The sequence below is a fragment of the Petaurus breviceps genome, unplaced genomic scaffold (genome assembly GCF_028583685.1).
Source record: "Petaurus breviceps papuanus isolate PSGF00001 unplaced genomic scaffold, PetGlider_PUasm1.0 221, whole genome shotgun sequence".
NCBI classification, from domain to species: Eukaryota; Metazoa; Chordata; class Mammalia; order Diprotodontia; family Petauridae; genus Petaurus; species Petaurus breviceps.
In genome coordinates, this window is record NW_027185877.1 from 5,471,285 (window position 1) to 5,497,291 (window position 26,007).

General features: G+C 36.1%; 1 protein-coding gene across 2 annotated transcripts in view; it reads right to left on the reverse strand.

Annotated features, from left to right (window-relative positions):
• NAV3 (neuron navigator 3) overlaps positions 1 to 26,007 on the reverse strand; it is a 499,276-nt gene that overhangs the window by 53,974 nt on the left and 419,295 nt on the right. For both annotated transcript variants that reach the window (XM_069094807.1, XM_069094808.1), the window contains exons 22-23: positions 22,741 to 22,818; positions 9,593 to 9,676 (exon numbers count right to left, since the gene is read on the reverse strand). In XM_069094807.1, coding sequence (XP_068950908.1) covers positions 9,593 to 9,676; positions 22,741 to 22,818 — 162 coding nt within the window. The remainder of the gene's footprint in view (positions 1 to 9,592; positions 9,677 to 22,740; positions 22,819 to 26,007) is intronic.

A 26,007-nucleotide genomic window follows, 5' to 3' on the forward strand; every position in this document is an offset into this window, starting at 1 on the left:
TAGATAGATAGATAGATAGATAGATAGATAGATAGATAGATAGATAGATAGTAGTGAAGATTTCATCACTTCCTAAAGGACATTCCACATTCAGATACCTCTGTTAGAAGATTTCCTTCCTTCCTTCTTCTCTTCCTTCCCTCCTTCTTTCTCTTCTCCCTTTTCCTTCCTTCCCTTTCTCCCTTTCCTTTCCTTCTTTCTTCTCTTTGCTTTTCCCCCCTCTTTTCTTCTCTCCTTCCTTCTTTCCCTTTCTCCCCTTGCTGTGTTCCCTCTTTCCTTCTCTCTATCTTCTCTCCTCTCTTCCCTTATTGCCTCCCTTCTTTCCTCCATTCCTCTTCCCTCCCTTTCTTTCTTCCTTTATCAAGTCTAAATCTGCCTCTTTGCATCTTCCACCCCTTTCTCCTCCTTCTGGGGCCCAGCCAAGCAGAACAGATTCAATACCATTTTCACAGGACAGTCAATCAAATTCTCAGAGATAGCCCCATCCTGTGGATCTCTTCTTCAGGCTAAACATTCTCAGTTTCCAAAATCAGTCCTCATTGTAGAATATTGTCTCATTTTCTCCTTACCTTAATGAACTTTTCTTCTCTTTTCTCTTTGGTTGGTAAGAATTGGCAGAAATTTGGAAACAACTGATAACATTATAAAAAAAAAGTATCTCAAGTTGAAATCAGCTCATCTCTGAAAGGCTTAAAAAAGATTATACAAGAAAATCAAACACACAAGTGGGGAATTCTCTTGAAGTAAAGTTACTTCTTAGTGAAGTAACTCCTTCCATTGAGGTAGACTGGCAACTATCTGGCCACTAATAGTCTTAGTCCTTGGGGCAGTGAGAAGTTAAGTAACCAGTAGAGATTGCACAGAAAATATATTTCAAAAAAAGGCCATGAACTCAGGTACTCCTGACTTAGTTTTCTCTACGCCTTGGCTACCTCCTTCATCAAAAGATTTCTGAAGTTCAAATATCTTTACAGCTTAGCCTCTCCAAAAATCAGGAAAATAATAGATCTCAATAGGAGATGGCTAAATTGTCAGAGATGATACCAAATAAAGATTGGGGGTCATATAGAAATCCCCCATGGGCATGGACTATGTATCACACTTTTGTATTTGTATCACTACAGCCTAGCATAGTACCTGTCACACTGCAGCCCATAGGAGGCACTTAATTTAGCAACTCTAGTCACATTAAAATACAGGATAAGTCACTTAACCTGAAAGGAAAAGAACAGTAGTCCTATGAGAAGATCTAATGACCCAAGAATTTTATCCAGAATAATAGAACCCAAATGATCCCATTTTACTCCACAGTTATTCAGGATTGATACTGCTGAATTTCTCATTCTGATATCTTGAACAAGGAAGAAGCACATTTTAGGCATGATTATTTCTGATATCATTCAGGAGGGCACAATGGATACAGGGCTGACTGTGGTCTCAAGAGGCCCTTTGTCCAGGTCCTATCTCTGATACATACTGGTTCTTTTACTTTGGAGAAATCATTTAAATGAACAGAAACCAGAATGATATTCCATCAAAGATTTTAAGTAGCTGACCAGTTGCTGATCTACATTGATAGAGGGATTTTCTTCATTAAAAATTCTCTATGCCAATGAAATTGCAGTTCTGGATCAATATCTATCTATCATCTATCTATCTATCTGTTTGTGTATATGTTTGTGTGTAGATAGATACATAGATAGATGACTTGATAGAAAAATGATAGTCAGAAAAAGACCAACAGATAAGGAGATGGGCATAGACATTATATATGTTATAGATTGATCACTATTATACTATTTCATCTTGTTAGGAAAGCAGCTATGAAAAACAAGATTTTTACACTATTCATAGTGTCATATAGCATGGTATAATGCATAGAGGGCTGGCCTTAGAGTCACTAAGAACTGATTCTGACAGATACTGCCTATGTGGCCCTGGCTATGTCATTTAACTGATCAGTCTTCAAAGCAACTATCTAAAAAAGTAAGTAATAGATGAGTTACTAACATGCATTAGTGGAGGCCATTTCCACAAGTGGAGTTCCTCCCATAGAAGAAATCACAAGTAAAACTATTACCCTCTTTCCCTCTGCTACTTCCCTTAGCAAATAAATAAATCTCTAATTAGCCTTTGACTCTATCAACAAGATGGTCTGTTTCTAATTATATCATCTCATTATGGATGTCAGGTTATTAGTGCTTATTCAAAGCCTGCTTCATTATACTATCACTAAAATCAGAATGAGCAAAAGAAACTGCTGTCCTTAAGAACATAAACAACATTTCCATTATCATGGAAATGCACTTAAGTCATGTCCTCAAGTGATATAGAAAATAGGAAGGAAGACAAGCACCCTCCACAATGCTGCTGATGATATGGTTTTATTATCCTCAACAGGAAATGACATGAATAACTGAATGTGACAGCTAATTATTGCCAGAGAGAACAAGTCAACAGCAACTGTAGTGAATTTAGAATGATTTCCTGGGGATACCTTCAGGACAGGAACCATTTCATTTCTATCTTTCTATCCCCAGTGCCTAGTACAGAGGAAATCCTTAATAAATCTTGACAATTGAATGGACTCCATTAAATAATACCACTCAACAAATAAATTGATTTAGCTACTTGTATCTGATTTTGGTCACCACCTTATCCTGACTGACCAATTTCGCAATTGGACATTTTACAGGGCTTCCACTGAGTCTGATGGAGGGCAGGCTGATCTGCCTGTTAAACTTCAGATGAAAAGCATCTCCATATTGCAAAAGTCTTGGATTTCAATTCAATACTTGTGGGAGTGCTGGGAAACCAGCAGCTAGAACACTGGGCATCTGGGTGGCACAGTGGATAGAATGTCAGGAATAGAGTTAGGAAATTTGTTGTTTTTGTTGTTGAGTCCTGTATGACCGTTTGTGACCCCATTTGCTTTCTTGGCAGAGATACTGAAATGATTTGCTATTTCCTTCTTCTACTCATTTTATAGATGAGGAAATTGAGGCAAACAGTGTTAACTGACTTACCCAGAGTCACACAATTAAGTAAATGTCCAAGACTGAATTTTAACTCACAAAGAGGAGTCTTCTTAACTTCTGGCAACCTAGTGGTTCACTGAGTGAACTTGGGCAGGACACTTAAAATCTGTTTACCTCAGTTTCCTCTTCTGTAAAATAATAATAGTATGTACTTCCCAGGGTTATTGTGAGGATAAAATGAGATAATATTACAGGTGAGGAAACTGAGGCAAACAGAGGTTAAGTGGCTTGCCCACAGTCACAGAGTTAGTTGACGTAGGAAGGTGAATTTGAACTCAGGTTTTCCTGACTCCATGTCCAACATTCTATCCACTCTTCCACCTAGCTAGTACAACTACCAGAATAATCATTCTTATGCAGAGATCTGTTTGGATAATTCACTGCTGTGCTCAACAATCTTTAATGTTTGACCAAAATGGTAGAGAGAAGCCAGGAAGCTATCTGAAGTCAACCCAGTTTCCCTCGGAAACAACATTAAATCATGCCTCTAAAAGAATTCTGGAGTGACAAAATCCACAAAAAGGGCAGAGTGAAATAATTTTCGAGCCCAAGATAAGTTTTAGAAGGTCAACAAAGGTCTGTCTCACTTGGGTAAAAAGGGAGCACAGCCCAGCACATGCTCAGGTAAGCAATCAAGGCCCTATGGTATGGGCTTTGCAGGCCGGTGGCACAGCAGGCCAGCTGTGAAGTCTCCAGCCACATCACAGTAGGAAAACTGCCCTCTCCAGAACACAGAGCAGGACTAGACCAGTTGTGACTAGACCAGGACTCCCTTATGCAGTGGGCAAACCATGACCTCTCTCTGGAGAGGTGCCCCAGTGCAGAAAGCTAGTGACCAAACCCTTTTCCCCTAGTACAAGATGCTTGGGACAATGCTCCTTGTACCCCAGGAGCACGTTTCAACTTTTAGAAATCAGAAAAAAAAAAAAAGAGCCTTGACCAAAAAAAAAAAAAAACTCGCATGGCAACAGAGAAGATATAAGCACAAACTCAGAGGAGGACAAAAATGTAAAAAATGCCTATATGTCAAGCCTCAAAGGGTAATATGATTGGCCTTTATCCCAAAAATTTTTTAAATCAATCAATTAAGAGAGGTAGAAGAAAAATTGGGGAAAGAAATGAGAGTTATGGAAGAGAATTATCAAAAAATTCAACAGCTTGGAAAATGTAACACAAAAATTGACTGAAGAAAATGCCTTAAAACATATAATTGCGGGGTGGCCAGGTAGCACAGCGAGTAAGAGCACTGGCTCCAGTGTTGAGAAGACCTGGAGATCGAATCCCGGGCTCAGATACTCAGCACCACACCCAGAAATAGTAACTGGCCGTATAACCTTGAGCAAGTTACTTAACCCCGATTGCTTTAAAAAAAAAAAACCATATAATTGGCTGAATGGGGGGAGGGGAAGTCCACTAAAGAAAATAACTCCTTTCAAGGTAAAATTAGTCAAATGAAAAAGGAGGCAAAAAAGCTAAGTGAAGAAAGCAATTCTTTAAAAATTAGAAAAAGTGGGAGGGGCGGCCAGGTGGCTCAGTGAGTAAGAGCACCAGCTCCAGGGTCGGGATGACCTGGGGATCAAATCTGGGCTCAGATACTTAGCATCACACCCAGAAATAACTGGCTATGTAACCTTGAGCAAGTTACTTAACCCTGAGTGCTTAAAAAAAAATTAGAAAAAGTGGGGCAGTTAGGTGGCACTGGCCCTGGAGTCAGGAGGACCTGGGTTCAGATCCACCCTTGGACACAACACAAAAAATAGCCATATGACCTTGGGCGAGTCACTTAACCCCAATTGCCCTCCAAAAAGCCAAAAAAAAATTAGAAAAAGAAACTGAACACTATCAAAGTAATCCCAAAGAAAAAATCTCCAGGGCTAGACAGATTTAGAAGTTAATTCTATCAAACATTTAAAGAACAATTAATTCCAATACTATTTGGAAAAAATATGCAAAGAAAGAGTCCTAACAAATTCCTTTTATGACAAAATATGGTGTTGATACCTAAATCAGGAAGAACCAAAACAGAGAAAGAATATTATAGACCAATTTTCCTAATGAATATTGATGCAAAAATTTTAAATAAAATATCATTGAAGAGATGGCAGCAATTTATCTCCAGGATAATACACTATAAACTACTCACATTTATACCAGGAATGCAGTGCTGGTTCAGTATTACTAAAAATATTAGCATAATTGACCATTCAATAACAAAATTAAGAAATTATGTGATTATCTCAATAGATGCCGAAAAAGCTTTTAAGAAAATATAGCACCCATTCCTATTAATAACAGTAGAGAACATAGGAATACATGGAGCTTTCTTAAAATAAGTAGTATTTATCTAAAATGATCAGCAAGCATTATTTATAATGGAGATATTCTAGAAGCCCTCCCGATAAGATCAGGGGTGAAATAAGGGTCTCCATTATCTCCACTATTATTCAATATTGTACTAGAAATGTTGGCTTTAGCAATAAAGGAATAAAAAGAAATTGAAGAAATTAGAATAGGCAATGAGGAAACAAAGCCATCACTCTGCAGATAATTTGATGGCATAAGTAGGGAATCCTAGAGCATCAATTAAAAAACTTGTTAAAATAATTAACAACTTTAGCAAATCCTAGGATATTAAAAAACTCAAATAAATCATCAGCATTTCTATATATTATCAACAAAGCTTAGCAATAAGAGACAGAAAAATTCCATTTAAAATAATTGTGGACAATATAAAAAATTGAAAGCCTACTTGCCAAGACAAACCCAGGGACTATATAATTACAATTACAAAACTCTTTCCACACAAATAAAGTCAATCCTAAATAATTGGGAAATACAATTGCTCATGGGTACGCTAAGCTAATACAATAAAAATGACAATTCTACTGAAATTAATTTACTTATTCAGTGCCATACAAATCAGACTACCAAAAATTATTTTATAGAACTAGAAATAATAATGAAATTCATCTGGAAGAACAAAAGATCAAGAATATCAAGAGAATTAATGAAAAAATGCAAAGGAAGGTAACTTAACTGCAGCAGATCTAAAACCATGTTATAAAGAAGCAATCACCAAAACTATTTGGTATTGCATAAGGAATTGAGTGGTGCATCAGTGAATAGGTTAGCTACACAAGACACAGTAGTAAATAACTATAGAAACCTACTGTTTGGCAAACCCAAAGACTCCAGCTTCTGAGTTAAGAGCTTACTATATGACAAATTTTCTGGGAAAACTGCAAAACAGTATGGCAGAAACTAAGCATAGACCAACATCTCACATCACATACCAAGATAAGGTCAAAACAGTTATGTGGTTTAAACATTAGGAATGATACCACAAGCAAATTACTAGAGCAAGGAATAATTTACTTGACCAAATAAGAGATAACAAACATTATAAAATGCAAAATGGATAATTTTGATTACATCAAACTAAAAAGATTTTGCATTAACAAAACCAATGCAAACAAGATTAGAAGGAAAGCTGAAAGCTGAGAAACAATTTTTACAGTCAAAGTTTCTGCTGAAGGCCTCATTTCTCAAATATTGAGAGAACTAAGTCAAATTTAAAAGAACATATTCCCCAATTGATAAATGGTCAAAGAATATAAACAGGCAGTTTTCAGATAAAGAAATTAAAGCTATTAAAGCTATATTCATGAAAAAATGTCCTAAATAACTATTGATTAGAGAAATGCAAATTAAAATAATTCTGAGGTACCACCTCACACTGATCAAGTTAGCTAATATTACAGAAAAGGAAAATGATTAATATTGGAAAAGATGTGGGAAAATTGGGACACTAATGCATTGTTGGTGGAGTTGTGAACTGATCCAACCATTCTGGGGAACAATTTGAAATTATGCCAAAAGGGGTATAAAACTATGGGCCAGCAATAATACCACTGCTAGATCTCTTTTCCTGAGATCATAAAAAGGGGAAAAGTTCCTATGTGTACAAAAATATTTATAGCAACTTTTTTGTGGTGCCAACAAACTAGAAAATGAGAGAATGCCCAACAATTGTGGAGTGCCTGAACAAGTTGTGGTATATGAATGTAATGGAATACTTTTATGTTATAAGAAACGATAAGCAGTAGATTTCAGAAAAACCTGGACTTACATGAACTGATGCTGAGCAAAGTGAGCTGAAGCAGAAGAATATTGTGCACAGTAATAGTAACATTTTCTGATGATCAGCTATGATAGACTTAGCTCTTCTCAACAATGCCATGATCCAAGACAATTCCAAAAGGTTCATGAAGGGAAGTGCTACCCACATTCAGAGAAAGAACTATGGAGTCTGAATGCACCTTGAAGCATGTTATTTTCGCATGTTTTGTTATTTGGAGCTTTTTCCTTTTGTTCTGTTTCTTCTTTTACAACATGACTAATATGGAAATATATTTTCATAATTGCATATGGATAACCTATATCAGATTGCTTGTCCTTTTGGGGAAGGGCTAGGCAAAGCAGAGGCAGAGAAAAATTTGGTGCTCAAAATCTTATAGAAATGAATGGTGGAACTTATCTTTACATGTAATTGGAAAAAATAAAGTATTATTTACAAACAACAACAACAAAAACTTCAGTGCTTGCCTATTACTTAAGAAGTTCATATTACTTTGTCTGGAAACCAGGACCCTCCATATTTAGATGTCTGTCTTCCTTCACCATTCTCATTGTTAAATTTCTATCCATCATGTAGAACACAATTCAAATACCAATGCTTCTTCACGCCTTTTTTTTTTTTCCAGTAATGACCTTTCTCTTTCCGACCTGACAAAGCACTTTTGGTTTTGTTTCTGTAGCTTTCAAATGCATTTATCTTTACCTATTATAATTACTTTTGTTGGTATTTTATTCCATGCTAAACTAAAAGATAATTCAGAGAATGGACTAGGTTAGTTAATCTCTGGACTTTTCCTAGTACCTTAGCATAGTCCTTTGGTATTTAGAGAATAAATAGTTATCTCCTTAACGCTGTCTATGTTCCAGACAAAGTGGTCTCCATGCTATTACCCAAACAGATCGCCCTACCTCCTTTCTCTGTGTCTTTGCACAAGCCTTCTAACATAACTGGAATATGCTTTCTCCTCATCTTCATTGTGAAATCCCAGACTCCCTTCAAGGTTCTACTTAGGAGCCATCACCTATATGAAGTCCATCTTAACCATTCCACTGTTAGCATCTCTCCTTTTTACTTACTTAGAATACATTTTGTATTTCCTTATCTGAATATGTGTTGCTTTTTGCCAGTATAATACGAGTTCCTTTCATTTTTATCTCTCTATCCCAGGTGTCTATCAAAGTGTGTCATGCTTAGTATGTGTTTAATAAAGGTTTGCCCAAATGGAATTGAATTATGTTTAGAATATGAGTCAATACTATTTTACTCTCTATAATTACTGGAGAGGCAGCCAGCTTGCACAGTGGACAGAGTGTTAGGACTGGAGTCAGAAGGCTCAAATTCAAATAAAGCCTCAGACATTTACTAGCTTTGTGACCATGAAGAAGTCACTTAAATTCTCTTTGCCTCAGTTCTCTCAATTGCAAAAAGAGGGTAATTAATAGCTTTACCTCCCAGGATTGTAATAAGGATTAAATGAGAAAACCTGCTACATAGTAGCCATTTAAGAAATGCTTATTTCTTTCCTTACTATAATTGGGAACTTATTAGGAATATTTTATTATTTTTATAATGTCCTCTCTAGATGGAACTCTTTCCAGGTATGTTTTGTCATTGCTAAGTAATTTTTTCAGCCACGTCCAACTCTACAAGACCTCATTTGGAATTTTCTTAACAAAGATACTGGAGGGGTTTGCCCTTTCCTTTTCCAGCTCATTTGACAGATGAGAATAGAGGCAAACAGCACTAAGTGACTTGCCTAGGGTCACACAACTAGTAAGTGTCTGAGGCCAGATTTGAACTGAGGAAGATGAGTGTTCCTGACTCCAGGCCAGGCACTCTATTCATTGTGCCACCATTGAGCCTTTCCAGCTATATAAAATTCCTAAAAATCATTTTTTTTTCTGATAACACTCTTCCTTCTCCTTAGCATTTAGTCTTCTGAGAAAGGCTCCACATGTAGTGAAATACTCTGAGAGGATTTAAGAAATTTTTGACATTGATTCTTCCAATATGGGTTAAGTTGCAAGCCCAAGTCCCTTTAATTAAAATCCATAAATGAAAGATTTTTATCTTTCAATGTCTATGTGCCAGTGCAAATGGAAAGCTCTGGACTACTAACAGCTGAAGCTTTAAGAGTGAGTGTCAAAGTCTCTAAAAGGAAGATACACCTTCTATTGTTTAAGAAGTTATACTCCTGGGGCGGCCAGGTAGCACAGCAAGTGAGATCATCGGCTCCAGTGTCGGGATGACCTGGGGATCGAATCCCGGCCTCAGATACTTATTACCCACCCAGAAACACCTGGCTGTGTAACCTTGAGCAAGTTACTTAACTCCAATTGCTTGAAAAAAAAAGTTTTACTCCTGATACAATTTGCCAAATCTTTCTATGTCCTAGAATCCGCTGCTATAAACATACCTTTTGTTCTGCTGTCATGGTTAAGCTTTGTAGACGGCCAGTCATATTCCCCAAGCTTTTTTCGAAAGCTGCTACTAGATGAGCCTGTGAAAGAAATGGAAGACATTTTTTAAATGTCATCTAAGACTTAAGTGAATGGAGCAATGGAAAAATAGCCTTCATTGGATAAATGCTTATTATGAAATGTTATCTTTAACTAAACCACATAAAGAGCCACACAATCTTTATGCTGGTTTTAGTTCAATTAAAAGTATTTAAAATAATAAATTAAAGGAACACTTATTAATCACCTACTGTATTCTAAGCACTGAGGATGAAAAAGGAAGCAAAAGGCAGTTGCTGCCCTCAAGGAGTTTATAATCTAGTGGATTAGCAAAAGAAGTATCTGCACTCAATGAGTAGAATTATTTTGTGTATGTCCCTGGTCAATTTCTCTTACTTCTCTGTGTCTCAGTTTTCTCATCTGTAAAATGAAAGCATTATACACAATATACTCAAAGGTTCCTTGTAGCTCTGAATGATAAACTCTATTTTAATCTCCCTTTGATATCATTTTTTTTTACCAGTTCCCATCTTGAAAAGCTCATTCTTTTAATCCCTGGACACCTCATTTGAATTCTAGTACTACAAGGGAATGGAACTTTACCATTAATTTCCCCATGCCAGAAAGAACTGATATTGAGATGTACAGGACATAGTCCTAAACCACTAACTTTTCAGAACCAAAGATCTAAAGGAGGTCCCTCAAATGGTCTCTGAGAACATGTCCCACAGTTTTATGTTCCCCTGATGACCTTTGAAGATATTGTTAACTTTTCTGATTTAACAATCCTCTTCTTCGAGTGCAAGAATCTGCTGACAGACATGGCAGCTTTCTTCTTTTCCTATTACAAAGAATTGAGCCTACAAGATTTGTCTTTGCTTTAGAAACCATTTTCAATAAAAGGGTTTAGATTCTTTTTTTCCCTTCAACTGAGGCAGCAAACATCTATCCATGGGAAATCATACTTACTCAGTAGCATTTTCTTTCACACACTTTTCTTTTTGGATTTTGTGATTTTATTTAAAATTTTGGAGAAAGTACATTTAAACATTTCTTTTGTATTATGACCATAATAACTAAAAGACAAAAAAATCAATTGAGAGAGAGAGAGAGAATATCAACCTTGAATTTTCAATTAGGGACAGTTGCTTCATTTTTGAAAGTATTTATTAAATTTAACAATGTATTGCAAAATAGTTCTTTTTGGACGTTAAGAAGGCATATTTGATATAACAAAAACATCACTCAGGTAAGAAATATTTTAATATGAGACCTCACTCATACTTACATCTTAAAAAATACCACAATTTAAATCAGAGAATACTGAGAGGGTTTCCATCCAAAGTACTTATCTGGAATTCATCCATTCTCTCACCTTTGGAAGGAATAGAGCTAAACTTTCTAAACCTGATGGACTTATATTTTAAGTATTTGAGAAAAAAAAGATTCCATGACTTATGACATTAATATACTATAATGATTAACACTCAGTTTGGTCAGTAGAGGACCTGGGAGGCTATAGACCAAGACATCTGACATCTTTGGAGCTCAATTCACTATTTGTAAAACAAAAGGTTGGAGTAGATGATATCTACAACCCCTTCCAACTCCAAATTGTGAACCAATGAAGTTTTCCCCAAATTTACTACCAACAGTTTAGGGATAGCAGCCTAAAGGAAGGCTTAGAAGTACCTTCCGGACTTGGAGCCATCAGTCACTCTCATACCATTCTTTCAAGGATGAATCTTTCATTTCCAGGGATTAATCACTTCCAGAACCACCTTCAGTTACTGTTACCTGACTTGCAGGAAGATGATAGTGTGGGGGAAGAAAATATATGGCTAGAGAAAATGTTGCTCTTCCAAGCTTCACTCAAACTCTACACCGGTCCCTAGCCAGAGTTTAAACCAAATTGTTTTTAGTTCACTAGACATAGGGAAGAAAAGACAGTATATTATGTTCTAAGAAAATACTTAGCAAATTTCTTTTAGATAATTGAAACAGTGATGAATCTGCCTCAGAAAGAAGTGCTTATTAATCTTTCTCTACCGTTTTACAATAATCAACAGAGGTGTCAAAGGATGGTGATTTTTGCTGTCAATACCACTCCACTTCTGTCAAATATCTGAGCATATAAGTAGTTTTGGGTTACTATAAGATGAACTGAATTTTAATAGTGGACTGGTGAGGCGATTTCCACATCTTCTTATAAATTGCCAGGGGAATACTAACTATCCTTTCCAAATTAAGCCATTGCTTTTCAATTTATCAAAGTTGTTTTTTGTCAAGAGTGCTTTACAGACCCATTTGGTTCAACAAGAATGGGAGCAAAGGGAAGGGGTCATTGTTCAATCTGCATTTAGTACAACTATGCTATTTATCCAGAAAGGAAAGGGCATTGATACATGATAAAGCAGTAGGAATGAGAGATTATCCTATTTAGGGTCTCAACACCAAAAGAAAATATCACCAACTCTTTAACGTTAAAAAGTTTAACTTTTAAAGTTCATGAAGAGATGTGTAGTTACCTTGTTTTCCTATAAAATAAATATTCCCACTTAATTCATTGTTATAAACATATTGTTGAGTAGAGAAAGTAGGTGATCACCAAGGTACTACATAGTCTTTGGGGCTGGTTCAATAGGATTGTGACAGGTATTGGGGTGAGGGGGTGTACTGTCCAAAATTGTTCCACAAACCATGGATTTGAGTATTCTTTGTCCTCTTTAATGTTTCAAATGCTTCTGCAATGAAAGCTATTACTTCTGGTGTACATATTCACTGAGAGAAGAATTATCATTTATATGCAGCAAATTATTTGAGACACCAAGTTCAAAACTTCCTTCAAACAAATGTGGAAGAACCTAGGATTACAGGACTGAATGGCATGAACACTTTTGAAGATGACCTCATATGTCCCTCTCAGGTTTGCATGTTAAAAGAGTACACTTTCCAAACCAAGCAATTCCTATATAATTTATAGGTATATAGAGATAACATAAGAGTCACCTGGCAGAAAATTATTTTGAAATATTGCATTCATATCAACTTTGTCAGAGGGTGTAATGGGAATGTAAATGTGAAGATCATCCCTGCCCCTAGGCTAAAGTGCACCTGAAGCCTGGGGTGGGAGGCTTGTTTTTCAGTAGATACTTTTTGATTGGCCAGTGGGTCAATAAGATTGTTACATTCTCTGAGCCAGGAGAAGGCTATATAAGTCCTGATGTGAGGCTTTGTTTTGGGGCTCACTTTGAGAAGTGTTCTGTGATTTGATATGGATTTTGGGAAGCCGTTGTCCAGAGCCCCCCAGCTTTGAAAAACCCAGATGTTGAAACCCAGATATTGATTGGGTATGGATGTAATGGTTGGACAGTTTGGAAATCTGTCTACTAGATCTGTATCTGTCTTGATAATTCTGTCTGTATATTCTGAAGTTCGGGGTGCTGACCTCTTTCCCCTGAACTAGGTAAACGATACATGTTTGACTGATTAAAGTAAGCTTGTTAACCCATTTTGAGTTGCTTTCCTTTATCAAAGCAGATCCAAGAACCTGTGTTGGCAGCAAACCCTGAGGACGCTTGGGGTGCTTGCTGCTACAGAGGGGCAGTTTGATATGAGGCATAGAATTCTGGATTCGGAAGCTGAGAATCCCCAGGTTCAACACAAGCCTGTAACATTCACTGTTTGCCTACTGGCATGTAATTTAACAAGGGACTCATTTGAAAAAAGAAAACAATGATGCCTGGATTACCTATATTGCATAATTGCCTAATATTTATAAACTGTTTCTTCAAACTTGATAGTTCTGCATACATTTTATCTTTCATTTTTAATATTATCACAGTTATTTTGTTTTTTTTTGTGTCCTTATACCCAGAGATTTGGAGGTAGTAACAAAACCAAATGCATTGTCCCATGCAAACAAGGCTTCTGTACCAGACAAGAGAAAGAACAAAATCTTCTGAATCTATCCAAGTAGGACCACTTCACAGTGAAATAAGTGCAAAGATTTGTTCCCTTTTAGAATAGTTCTGTTTCTAGCATTACTAAAAGACAAGATTCCAAATGATGATCTTCTAAGTCTCCTTGGTATTGTAAGGATAAGTGAACTCTCTCCTCAAATTATACCATCAGCAAGCACTGCCCCTGAAGACTAAAAATTTAGGGGTTTTGAGGTTTAATTGTAAAACTGTCACTGCATCAATACACAAGCATGAATAAACTACTTCATCTATTGCTGCCTATTTCATCAAATTAGTAAGAGGAAAAACATAAAAGTGCAGATCATTGCTATAGAAACATGGATTATTATAGAGAATAACCTATGGGGGGAAATGATTGCAGCATTTTGGAAACATCAGAGAAGTAAATAAAATACTTGTTATGCTTTGAGTTATCCTTAGCACAGTTTTCCTATAAACTGGAGAGAGAGAAAGAGGGACACAGAGAGACACACAGAGAGACAGACAGAGCTCTAGTTTTCTGATTAGCTATGCAGCAAAATAACATTCCTTAAGGAATAGATCTGACTACATCACTTCAACAGTTAAAAAAATCTTGTGCCTCTGCCAATGGCTTTTCAAATAAAATAAAAACTGGTTATCCTGACATTCAAGAGCTTCATAATCTGACTTCAATCTTTTCCAACCATAGTCAAATAGCTCCATTTGAATCTCAATGGGCTCTCACTTTCACTGATCTGTCAATAATTGGTACCAGTCCAAGCCTCACTGGCTCACTGAGTGGGTTTTGATGACTCAGAGAGAATGTAAATAGCAATTGTTTTCTGTTTTGGCCAGAATCTCTGAAACTCTGGCCCTCCCAGATAGATTATTTTATGAAGAAAAAATAGGCCATCTGTTTTTTTTTTTTTTTAAAGCAATCGGGTTAAGTAACTTGCTCAAGGTTACATGGCCAGTTATTTGTGGGTGTGGTGCTGAGTATCTGAGCCCGGGATTCGATCTCCAGGTCATCCCAACACTAGAGACGGTGCTCTTACTCGCTGTGCTACCTGGCCACCCCAGTAGGCAATCTTTTGCCTCAATTTGTACCTGGCTTTTAATCACTGAATGGGTGTTGTCTCAGACAAACTGAGACCTGGGAAAGATCTTAGCTTAAAAGGGCCAAGTTCTCCCACTGCACAGAGGCCATCTCCAGTCACCCTGACCTATGTCTTGTCACTGGACTCTGATGACTCTGGAGGAGAGAGTGAGACTGATGACTGTGCACTTTCCTGCCTCACTTAAATATAATTTACTTGCAAATCGAGACATTACCCTCCTGAAGTCATTGGTTCCCTTGGAGAACAAAGGAGGAACAGCAGATAACTTTGGCAAATCACTTCATATTTTCATTTACAAGTATGACTTTACTTCCTAGTTAAACTCTTTCTTGAATTCAATATTCTATCTCTTACCTCTATGAATTCCCACAAGGCATCACCTCTTACTAGAATGTACTCCTTCATTTCCGTCCTTCAGGATCATTCGCTTCCTTTCAAAAATCAGGTCAGATGTTCTATCTTCAAGAGGAAATTCCTGATCCTATACTTTCTGAGTCGCTTTTCTTCCTTTAGTTACTCATCTGTATTTCTATTGTATCTCCTCATTAGAACAAAAGCTTCCTGAAGGCAGGGACTTTCATTCCTGTATATCTGTAATCTAGCAAAGCATCTTGAACATGGGATGCATTTAATAAACATGTGACAAATTAATTTGCCTATTATTGATCAGTCCTTGGAGAGTTATTTCTCTTTAATCCATCATAATATCAGCAAACTACTGCTACTGTCATATATTAAAAATAAAACGAGTAGAACATGATGAAAAAAAAAGGTTTTCAATGGTATCAGAGCCATTTAGAATATTTCCCCATATATATATATATATATAATATCTATCTATCTATCTATCTATCTATCTATCTATCTATCTATCTATCTATCTATCTATCTATCTATCTATCTATCATCTATCTATCTTTTGTTAAATTTCAATATAGAAGCTGCATAAGGGTTAACCAAATGGAACGGTTACAAAGAGAGCTGTTCTAGACCATTTGGGACTGAAGGGGGCTTTAAGAAGTTTTAGACCTGCTAGTAATTCTATTATAAAAGTCATAGAGGCCTAGATTTAGAGTATTTAATGGAAGGTTGTGGGGCATAATTGGAGATCCCTAAGAATGGGAGTAAGGAAGGGGAAGTAAGGTTAGCAAAGAGAGGAAAATAGGGTCACACTGACCTTACATAAACTGGGGAGCAGTTGATACCCTTCAAATGAAACTGGGAAAATGAACAGCATTGTAGAGTCAAAGCCAAGGGACCATTTCCATCTAGGCCAAAGGAAACCACTAAGGGAAGCGTAAAGCCACTTAAAACACAGGATAATAGATTTTTCTTGAAATATTACTGAAGAATAATAGCTATGCCACAATTATGTATCTTTCTGAGTGGGAAGGAAAAGAGGGGCTAATATAAGTTTGCCTGAGTTTGAATTTTCTTTGGTCAACCACAAGGTTTAAAAGCTAGTGTTCCATTTTATCTCAATGATGATGAATCTTTCCTACCTTTACTTAGATGAAGTCTGTGAAGGTAATAATTGAGAAGAGACTTGCTAAGTGTTAAGGAGTATGTGTTATTTAATACCTATTTGTCTTTAACTTCTGATTCCTGCACAATAGTCTAAAAAGATTTCTTTCTTTTTAGAAAAGAATTCTTTAAATTCTTTTCTAAAGAATAGTTATTCTTTATAATATAACTAATATTCTAAAGAATATTAAAAAGAAAATTTCCTGGACTCTGAACAATAAAACAGATCATTCATATAAGCTTAGCCTGTCAAGAGTTTGTTCACATATTTTTGGGCAACACCTATCAACCATATGGAAAATGACCATATTTAATACCTGGAATCGATTGATGGCTTCAAATAAAAAAAAAAGAATCATGAAAGTTATGTTTTATTATTATTTAGATTATCCAAGGATAATCCCTATCACAGCCAAGCAAAGTTACACTTCTTGTTCAATTTGCCTATAAATGGGAAATAACCTAAATGGGACTTTATAGCCTGAATTACAAATTATAATTTCCCTTTGCAGAGGGCTAGGGGAAGGGAGGGAAATTGTCAGTCCATTTAACATAAAATAATTCAAAGAAACACGATAAAGGATTTCAAATGAAATGCTATCCCTGAGGCTAATTTAACTAATTAAAATATAATTTAATCTGGTGAAAGGCAGAAAATGCATTTTTATTACATATTCATTTAAAGATATTTTTAAAATGTTGGTTTTATTTATCTTCAGCATTCAGAATTATCTAAGAGGCCAAGCACAGGAATATCAAGATTCACATAAGTCCAATTAGCTGACACAAACTTGCTGAATGAGTCAAAGCAGCCCACCTGACCAGAATTGAATGACAGGGTGTAACAGAAGACAGAAGAAATTTGGAAGACTGTCAAGAATCACTGGGTATCCTGTAGCTTTTCATATTTATTTCCTGCTATTATCTGACTTCTTGCTTGAAGGACATAAGTTCAGAGATAGGACAGAAACCTTACTGGAGAAAGCATCCCATCTAATTACTAGAGGCCCCTTTGGATTGGTACAATTTCACAAGTTATTCTGAGGAGGGAGGGAAAGATTTGAACACTTTCTAACAAATATTGGCTAAGTTCAATCAGGCAAGTAGGAAGTGACATGAGTATTTGTGTGGCAAACTAAAAACTATCCTCTTAGAACTAATGTTTAGATTTGTCTACTTATTGAGAAATCAGTAATGAGAGAGAGCTGAATTTTAAGAAAATCATAAATGGGAATCTGTTCTGGAGTCAGTGTAGTCATTTATCATATTCAATCTCTGATCTTGGCATCTTTGCACAGGTAATGGAATGTGTTTTTCAATTTTCAATCTAACAAAAAAGTTGCTAGGAAGTATGAGTTTGATCTTTTTCTGAGGAAATATAATTGGTTGGTGTACTGTATCTTTTTTTCTCCTCCTCCTTGTCCTTCATTTTTGTTCCAAGGGTAGGGATTTAAATCTTAAGTCTCAGAAGCAAGAGAGAGGGAAGGAATAGTATCCGGAAGGTCAGCAGTCTCAAACACAATGAGATCTCAAGAAGAATGAGAAGTAAGACCATTGGATTTGGAAATGAAGAGATCACTGGAGCACTTGCTAAATTAAACTGTATTAAATTTTATATGTACTGCTTACACTGAATTAGAAAACAACAGAATTTAGATATTGAGAAAAAACTCCTTGCAACCTCCAAATGTGAATGTGAAGAGTTATGTGAAGAAATGCTTTGGCTCGTGTTGGGAGAGCATTATAAATAAATAAAAAACAGAAACAGAGCTTCCCTCCCCCTCTCTTTTATGAGATCAATAGAGATCAGTTCAGAGGGAATGAAATTAAACATGAACCAAGGATGAAAATTGGCCATGATCAGTCTGTTTTAGCATTGAGTGGAAATCATAAAATATTATGTAAAATCTGTGATGGTTTTTTTCTGCTCCAAGAAATCCATTTTGGCATTAAGGATCAAAGACTGCTTAGCCTCATTCCAGGATTGTTTGTAGTTAACAGTCAGCTTATGAATTATTCAAGTCTTGGAATGTCTTGAAAGTTTTTCTTGTCCCTCATAAGAATTCTATCTTGACATAAAGCATGGTATTAAGTAATAGAAGAGAACCAGGAGTCAGGAAGACTGGTTATTATTTAAATTTCTTTAACTAGGTAGCTACGTAACCTTGAGTAGTTCACTTCATACTTCCCTGGACCAATATCTCTAAAACAAGAGGGATTGACTAAATTATCTTTCTGTCCAAAACTACTTCTCTCCAACTCTGACTTGCATTAAAACTGGTGTTTTTTTTTCCTCATCTACAATAAGAAGGGTCCTTTCCTGCTTTAAATATATGATCCTTCATTTATAGTCTCTAGTCTCTTGACCCATCCAGCATTTTCCCAAATCTGTCTTTCTCATTAGAGTGTCTATCTCTCTAATGATTCAGTAATTAACACCAAAGAAAATCCTCACTGTCCCATACCCCAATCTTCCATTGTTACTGCCATACTCTCAAAGGCAATGAGAGGTCAAGAAAGATGAGAACTGAGAAAAGACTATTGGATGTGGAAACGAAGAGAACACTGGAGCACTTGCTAAATTTAATTGTATTAAATTTTATATTTACTGCTTACACTGAATCAGAAAAACTCCTTTCTACCTCCAAATGGGAATGTGAAGAGTTACGTGAAGGAAATGCTTTGGCTCATGTTGAGAAAGCATTATAAATAAATAAAAACTGAAACAGGGCTAGGTACTCCTACCGCTCAATAGTGTGCCTCCTCTGTATCACTGTAGAAAAAAAAGAGCAAAATACACCCAGTGTAAACTTAGGGTATAAACTGAGTTGGTGCTCACTGGTTAGAATTTTTTCTAGGTTTATGACTGTTCTTCCCCTCAATGATTGCTCCAAATAGTTTCCTTTTCCCTTAAAATCCCAACTGAAACCCATTCCTTCACTTTAAGAACAGAAGACTTTACTGAAAAGATCAAGGTTATTTATTTACTCCAATCCTCAAAATTGATCAGTATTGTGGTCTCATTTCCCCTTTTTATAATGTCTCAGGAAAAATAGGAAGCCCTCATCTCTGTTAAAAAAAGTAGCTTGCAACTATGTCATTAATCCCATCATCTCTGATTCACTCTAGGACCTTGATCAATTCTAATGTTCTTTCAAGATAATGGTATGAGATAGCTAGCATGCATAAGGGTCAACCAGATGAAGTGACTAGTCCAAATACACCTACATATATAGGATATGACACAGATGAACCACTTACTTCACATTCAATTCTCTTTTAACTACAAAGCATTCCCTTATTTAATTATCCCCTTTTATGCATCTCCAATCTCTTCTTTTCTTTCCAGTTTCCTCCACCTATGTTTGTGTTCTCATCAATCCTAAAACAAAACAAAATAAGAAACTTTCCCTTGAACCTTGTCCTATACCCAACTACAATCTCATCTTTCTCCTCTCTTTCATGATAAACATAATTTTTATAAAGTCTATGGTTAATAACTAATATCTCCATTTTTTTATTTCCTTTTCTTATAATATATCCCAACCACTCTGCTAAAATTACTGTCCCAAAGGTCACCACTGATTTCAGTCATCAAATGCAATGCTTCCCCACCCAGTTCTCATCTTCTTTCAGGAATCTGTAGCATCTGGCATTCTTGCACACACCAAGAATGAAATAATCCCTACCTAAAAATTTGTATTCTAATGGTGAAGATAAGTACAGATATAAGTTAATACAGAGTAAATAGAAAGTGAATAAAAACATAACTGCAACATACTTAAATAAAAGATAGTTTAGGAGGAAGGGCATTGGCAGTTGGGGGGATCAAGAATGTTTTTTTTTTTTAAGCAGAAGGTGGTGCTTACTAAGGGTCTTGAATTAAGAGACAGACTATATGAAAGGGAGGGTAAGGAAAAATGGTTTCTAGGCATGATGACTGGCCAGGGAAGACCTGCTTTTATCACTGGAGGGAAATTCCCATAGCAATGCAGACTGTCACATTGTCTGCACTCTGTAGTCTAAGTGAATTTCCAAGGGGGAAATTGTAGTATCTTTGAAAGAAGTATGTCTTCAATAAATCAATCAACCAATCAAAAAAAAAACATTTATTAAGTGTTTACCTTAGGCTAGGCACTGTACATAACAAAGGGTACACAAAGAAAGGCAAAAACACTGGTACCATCCTCAAAGAATTCATATTAGAATAGAGAAGATAACATGTAAACAAAGGTATAACTAAGATACAAACTGAATAGTTGGAAAACAGTCTAAGAGGTGATGGTATTAGCATTTGTTTGGAACTATAAAATCTCCTCTAGTACACTGGATTTGAGCTCAGTTTTAAGAAAATCCAGGAAACTAGCAGGTACAACAGTACAGAAATGGGAAATGGAATGTTATGTTGTAATGGAAATGCAAATTTAAAGATCTTCCCTGCCCCTAGGCCCTTTGATAGGCTTTAGAGGCTCTGAGAACCTTCCTTGATTTGAAAATATACTCTGCCCCCTAATAGGCTGAATGTGGTCACATGGAGCCTGTGGCAGGAGGCTTGGTTTTCAGGAATGCCCACACCTTGATGCTGTGTGATTGGGTAATGGGTAAAGAGGGTGGTTAAATTCTCTGACCCAGGAGAAGGCTATATAATCCCTGATGTGAGGCTTTGCTTTGGGGCTCACTTTGAGAAGTATTGTGTGATTTTACCAGATGAGACTCTGTGCAGCCGTTGAGAGCCCCCCTGGCTTTGAAAACCCAGATGTTGATGTTTCTCTTTCTGGTAACTATGATTTAGTATGGATGTAATGGTTGGACAGTTTGGAAGCCTGTCTGCTTGATCTGTTTCTCTGTCTTGTAACTTCTGTCTGTATATTCTGAAGTTCAGTGTGCTGACCTTTTTCCCCTGAAGTAGGTAAATGATATATGTTTGATTGACTAAAGTAAGCTTGTTAACCCCTTTTGAGTTGCTTTCCTTTAGAAAAGCAGATCTAAGAACCTGTGTTGGCAGCCACCCTGGGGATGCTAGGGTGCTTGCTGCTACATATGTTTAAGGAGCTTAGATTGGCCTGTGTTTGGAAGAGAGTAAGGTAAGTAGACTGGAAAAATAATAAGTCAAGTTATGAAGAGCTTTAAAAGACCAACAAAGGAGTTTATACTTGTTTTTGGAGGTAATAGAGGGCCACTGGAATTTATTGATTAGGACAGTGGGGAGGGAGAGGCCAGAAGGTAGCCTAGATAGAAAAATGTCTGCTTTAGAAAAATAACTGGGGCAGCCAGGTAGCACAGCGAGTAAGAGCACCGGCCCTAGTGTCGGGATGACCTGGGGATCGAATCCGGGCTCAGACACTTAGCACCACACCCAGAAATAACTGGCCGTGTAACCTTGAGCAAGTTACTTAACCCCAATTGCTTAAAAAAAAAAAAAATAACCTTAAAAGCTGAGGTGGGAAATGGGAAGATATTTGAGGAGGGAGTCCAAATAGGCTATTGCAATAGTTCAGACCAGAAAAGAGGGGGGGGGGGACCTGCATTACTGGTACTTCTATGTGGGTAGAAAGAAGGGGAAGATGTTAAGGTTAAAAAGTACAAGAATTGGCAATAAATTGGATAGATAAGGAGGTGAGAGTGAAAAGCTGAGAATGACTCCATAGTTGTGAAACTGAGTCACTGGTGGAATGCTGATGCCTTCAACAGTAATAAGTATCCACCTATTAAGTAATATATATACCTTACCCTCAGAAGAGGTGAGTATTTGTTGGGAAATTATTCTGCCACATATATTGAGTCTGAGATACACAGAGGACCTTCAGTTTGAGGTGTCCAAAAGGTAGTGGATGATAAGCAACTAGAACTCATGATAGAGACTTGGGTCGATGTGTTGCTATTGTTGTTCAGTCATTTCAGCCTTTTCTGGCTCTCCATGAATCCATCTGAGGTTTTCTTGGCAAAGATACTGGAGTGGTTTGCCATTTACTTCTTCAGCTCATTTTACACATGAAGAAACTGAGGCAAACAGGGGTAAGTGACTCACCCCAGGTCACACAGCTAGTAAATGTCTGAGGTCAAATTTGAATGCAAGAAGATGAATCTTCCTGACTTCCCACCTGACAATCTATCCACCATCATATAGCTGCCTACTGATACCTATTCTCCTTTATTATTCTATTTCCACTTTTGAGAAGCAGTGATGTAGAATGGGTAGGTGCTATTATTATCCCTCTTTTAAAGATGAGGTAATTGATACTTAGAGAACTTATGTGATTTCCCAGGAATATACAACTATCAAGTAATGAAGCCAGGATTCATACTCAGGTCTCCTTCACCCCAAGTTCCATATTCTATCTACTGTTCCATCTAACTTTCCAAAAAAACTAAACAAACTAAAAACCCCATAAGTCTAACAAATAAAATAATCGAAAATTAAGTAAATAACAGATAATCTACCCTAATACAGACAGGGTAATATCACAACACTGTAATCCCTGAACTTTTCTCTTATATCAAAAAGCAGAAATTACTTACATTTGCTGAAAGTTGAGATGTGAGGGTTGCAACCTTTTCCTGTGATGCGACCAGTTCCCTCCGTAGTTTGTGAATTTGCTGAATTTCAGAGAAAAAAAATGAATTGAATTTGCTAGTTTAGCTGGATTTGCAATGAAGACTCATTCTTATGACACTCTTTGATATAAGGGAAACCATAAAATCTGGTAAAGGTCAAACTGAAAAAGATATTAAATAGATGGACAAATGATAGAGATAGACAGACAGAGCATCTAATTTATTATTATTATTATTACTCTATCCCAGACTGTACTGGCAGCACTACCAAGTTTAAAAAAGCTTCAGATATGGGGCCATTGACAAATCTCTAATTCAACCTTGGTACATCCAGAGAGGCTTGTCGCTAGCAGGTTGAATAGCAAATAATGAGTTTTCTCAACAGAACCTTATAAAATATAGAAGGGTTTCACTCTGAAATACTAGTAAAAGGAAAGTCCCTATCAATGAAATTGTGGGGGTACAGGTTTTTAAGATATCTACTTAAACTGATCTTTATGCTTTCATTAGTTGATAATTTGTTAAGAATAGGTTTCACTCAGAAGAGAAATACTCAATTTAAGGACAGAGTATTCAAATTGAGATTTTTCATAATTAATTCTAAATCCTAAGGAAAGAAATACCAAATTATTTCCACCTTTAAAATCAAATTCCACTTGTGATATACTTAGAATAGAGAACGGGAGAGGAGAATATGCTATATGTTAAATATCATTAATCCAATTTGAAAACAAAATAATTGTAAAATTCCTTTGAGCTTATTTTGCCTTAACCTGTGCCTACCCACCCATCACTATAAAAGGCATTTTCCCCTTTCATTTATATCCTTTTCTTTCAAACTTACAATAAACAACAACACTAAAAGAAAATGTTTAAATTTAAATTTAAAATGTTTTAAATCTTAAACTGTTTTAAAAATATATTGCTTTGGGTCCTACCTTTGCAAAAATTTTCAGATCCCTGTCTGTGTATTCTCTGCTACTAGACTTTCTGTGGTCTCTCTTCATTTGTATCAATCTGTCCAGGTGTAGTTACTTTAAGGCCTAAAGAAAATTCTATAGTTGATAGGCATGCCAAGTCTTATCTCTAATACTTGTGCTTTAGGAAGTGATCAGTATTCATGCTGTCTAAAGTATTGGGTATGTCTACATTTCCTATTGGTGTACTTGTCATTAAATTATACCTTAATGGGTGTTTATAATAGTTTGGCTGTCTGGCACATGCCTTCATTAAGATTATAAGTATTTTTTTTAATAAAAAGATGAACCACTAAACTGTCACCCATTAATTTAACATGCCAAATCCTTTTTTTTTCTTCCAAAATTAACCCAGGCGTTAGGTTAAAAATACAGTGGGAAATACAGATTGGAATGTTACCTATTTGGTTTTTCATTTCAAAAGTTAATTCATATATTGACCTCACACTGATTATCCTATCAATTTCAAGTATGGAATTTAAATCATTATTAGTAGATACCTGTATTTTGTGAAATTTTTATGGCATTTAAGTATATAACAAGTCCTATCCTTAAAGATTTAGAACTTTTAAGTCTGAAAAACTCTATATTCCTACACTACTCTGCTCTTTAATGACAATCCTTCTTTGCAAATTAATCACTGGTAAAATGTCTCAGACTGAAAGAAGATTCCTGACATAGTTAAATTAAATTTTCTCTTTCTCTTCCATAGTCAAATAGAAGTTAGAGTCTAACATGGAATAGTTTGCATATTTGGTTTAGATGATTTTCAAAGAAGACAAGTTTGGGGATACTTTATTCTACTACATTTCATAATAATTGTAGTTTTCCCTGTTAAGAGAGCTCTAGACCAAATGAAAAACCAGAAGGCTAACAGATGTTTGTTTTGTTTGTAAATTAGACTTCAAATTTTACTGTTCAACAAGAGATAATACTACTCCAGTTATTTTCATATATTTTAAAGGACCCTGGGAGTCGTATCCTTAGATCTCTAGACATAATGTCACCAAATCATCTTAGATAAGTTCCTGCCTGTTATATATTTAAAGTGATTTAGGTCCAAAAATCATCTTTCCCTTTCTGGTCTATTCCAACAGAAAACTCTAATTCAATCCCATTTTCTGTATGAACATTTAGAGTTTGAAATACAGTTCGTCTGTGATATGATCTAGAATGCATTCAGAAGCAATTCTATTCTAAAAGGAAAAGCAAAAATGCAAAATGATCATATTATGTGACAGAGAAAAGGAAGCTGGAGCTGTGGAGGACGCAAAGAGATGAGATATTTTTTTGTTTGTGTCAAGCTTTTCAACCATTTTATAGGCCTTAAAAAAAAAACCATAAGGTTTACCATGGAAAGTAATTTAGACATTTGAACCTCATGTACATGCTTCAGTATAGAAATTTAAAACACAAAATTAACATTAAAATCTATTCTGATCAGGGATAATTAAATAGGGATTACAAGGAAGGAATTTGTCTGCATGGGTAGGTGCCAACACATTTTTGTTTATTCCCTCTTCAGGAGCGTTGCCTCAGCATAAACCATCCAGAAAATCATTATTTTTCTTTGAATAATGTCTAAGTTAAATTTCTGCTGTTGAGGCCATATCTTACACACACACATATACAAACTCTCTCTCTCTCTCTCTCTCTCTCTCTCTCTCTCTCTCGGCCCAAATTTGACTTGAATGTGACAGGGAAGTATATGTTGATTTTTTTAATATATAAAATTAGAGCCACACACCTACCATACAGGTCTCATAAAACATGCATCAGAGTGATAAACGACTTTAAAAATGACCAAGTGGGTTAGGGTGTTGAACTTAAAGTCACTGGTTTTGTGCTATAAAAATCTTACACCTAGGAACCAGTACATACTGTGGGATTCCACAGGCCTAGAGAAATGAAATTGCAATAAAATACCAGTTACAGAAGAATCTGGCCTAGAAATCTGGACGGTAAAAGTGCCTACACTATTTCCCTTTAATTTTGAGGGCGTTTTAGATGTAAACAATTCTGGTACCTTTCTACAATCTTTCTGAAAAATATTCTCAGCAAACAGAAGAGCTTATATTTTTCAGCAATTGCATCATGGAGACCTCTAGTGGTAGCAATGTTCTGTTATTCATACATTTTAACAAGATTAACATGTAAGAATGGTATTAAGACAGTCATAGAGAGCTAGAATTAAGGATGGATGGAAAGAAGGAAGGAAGGAAGGAAGGAAGGAAGGAAGGAAGGAAGGAAGGAA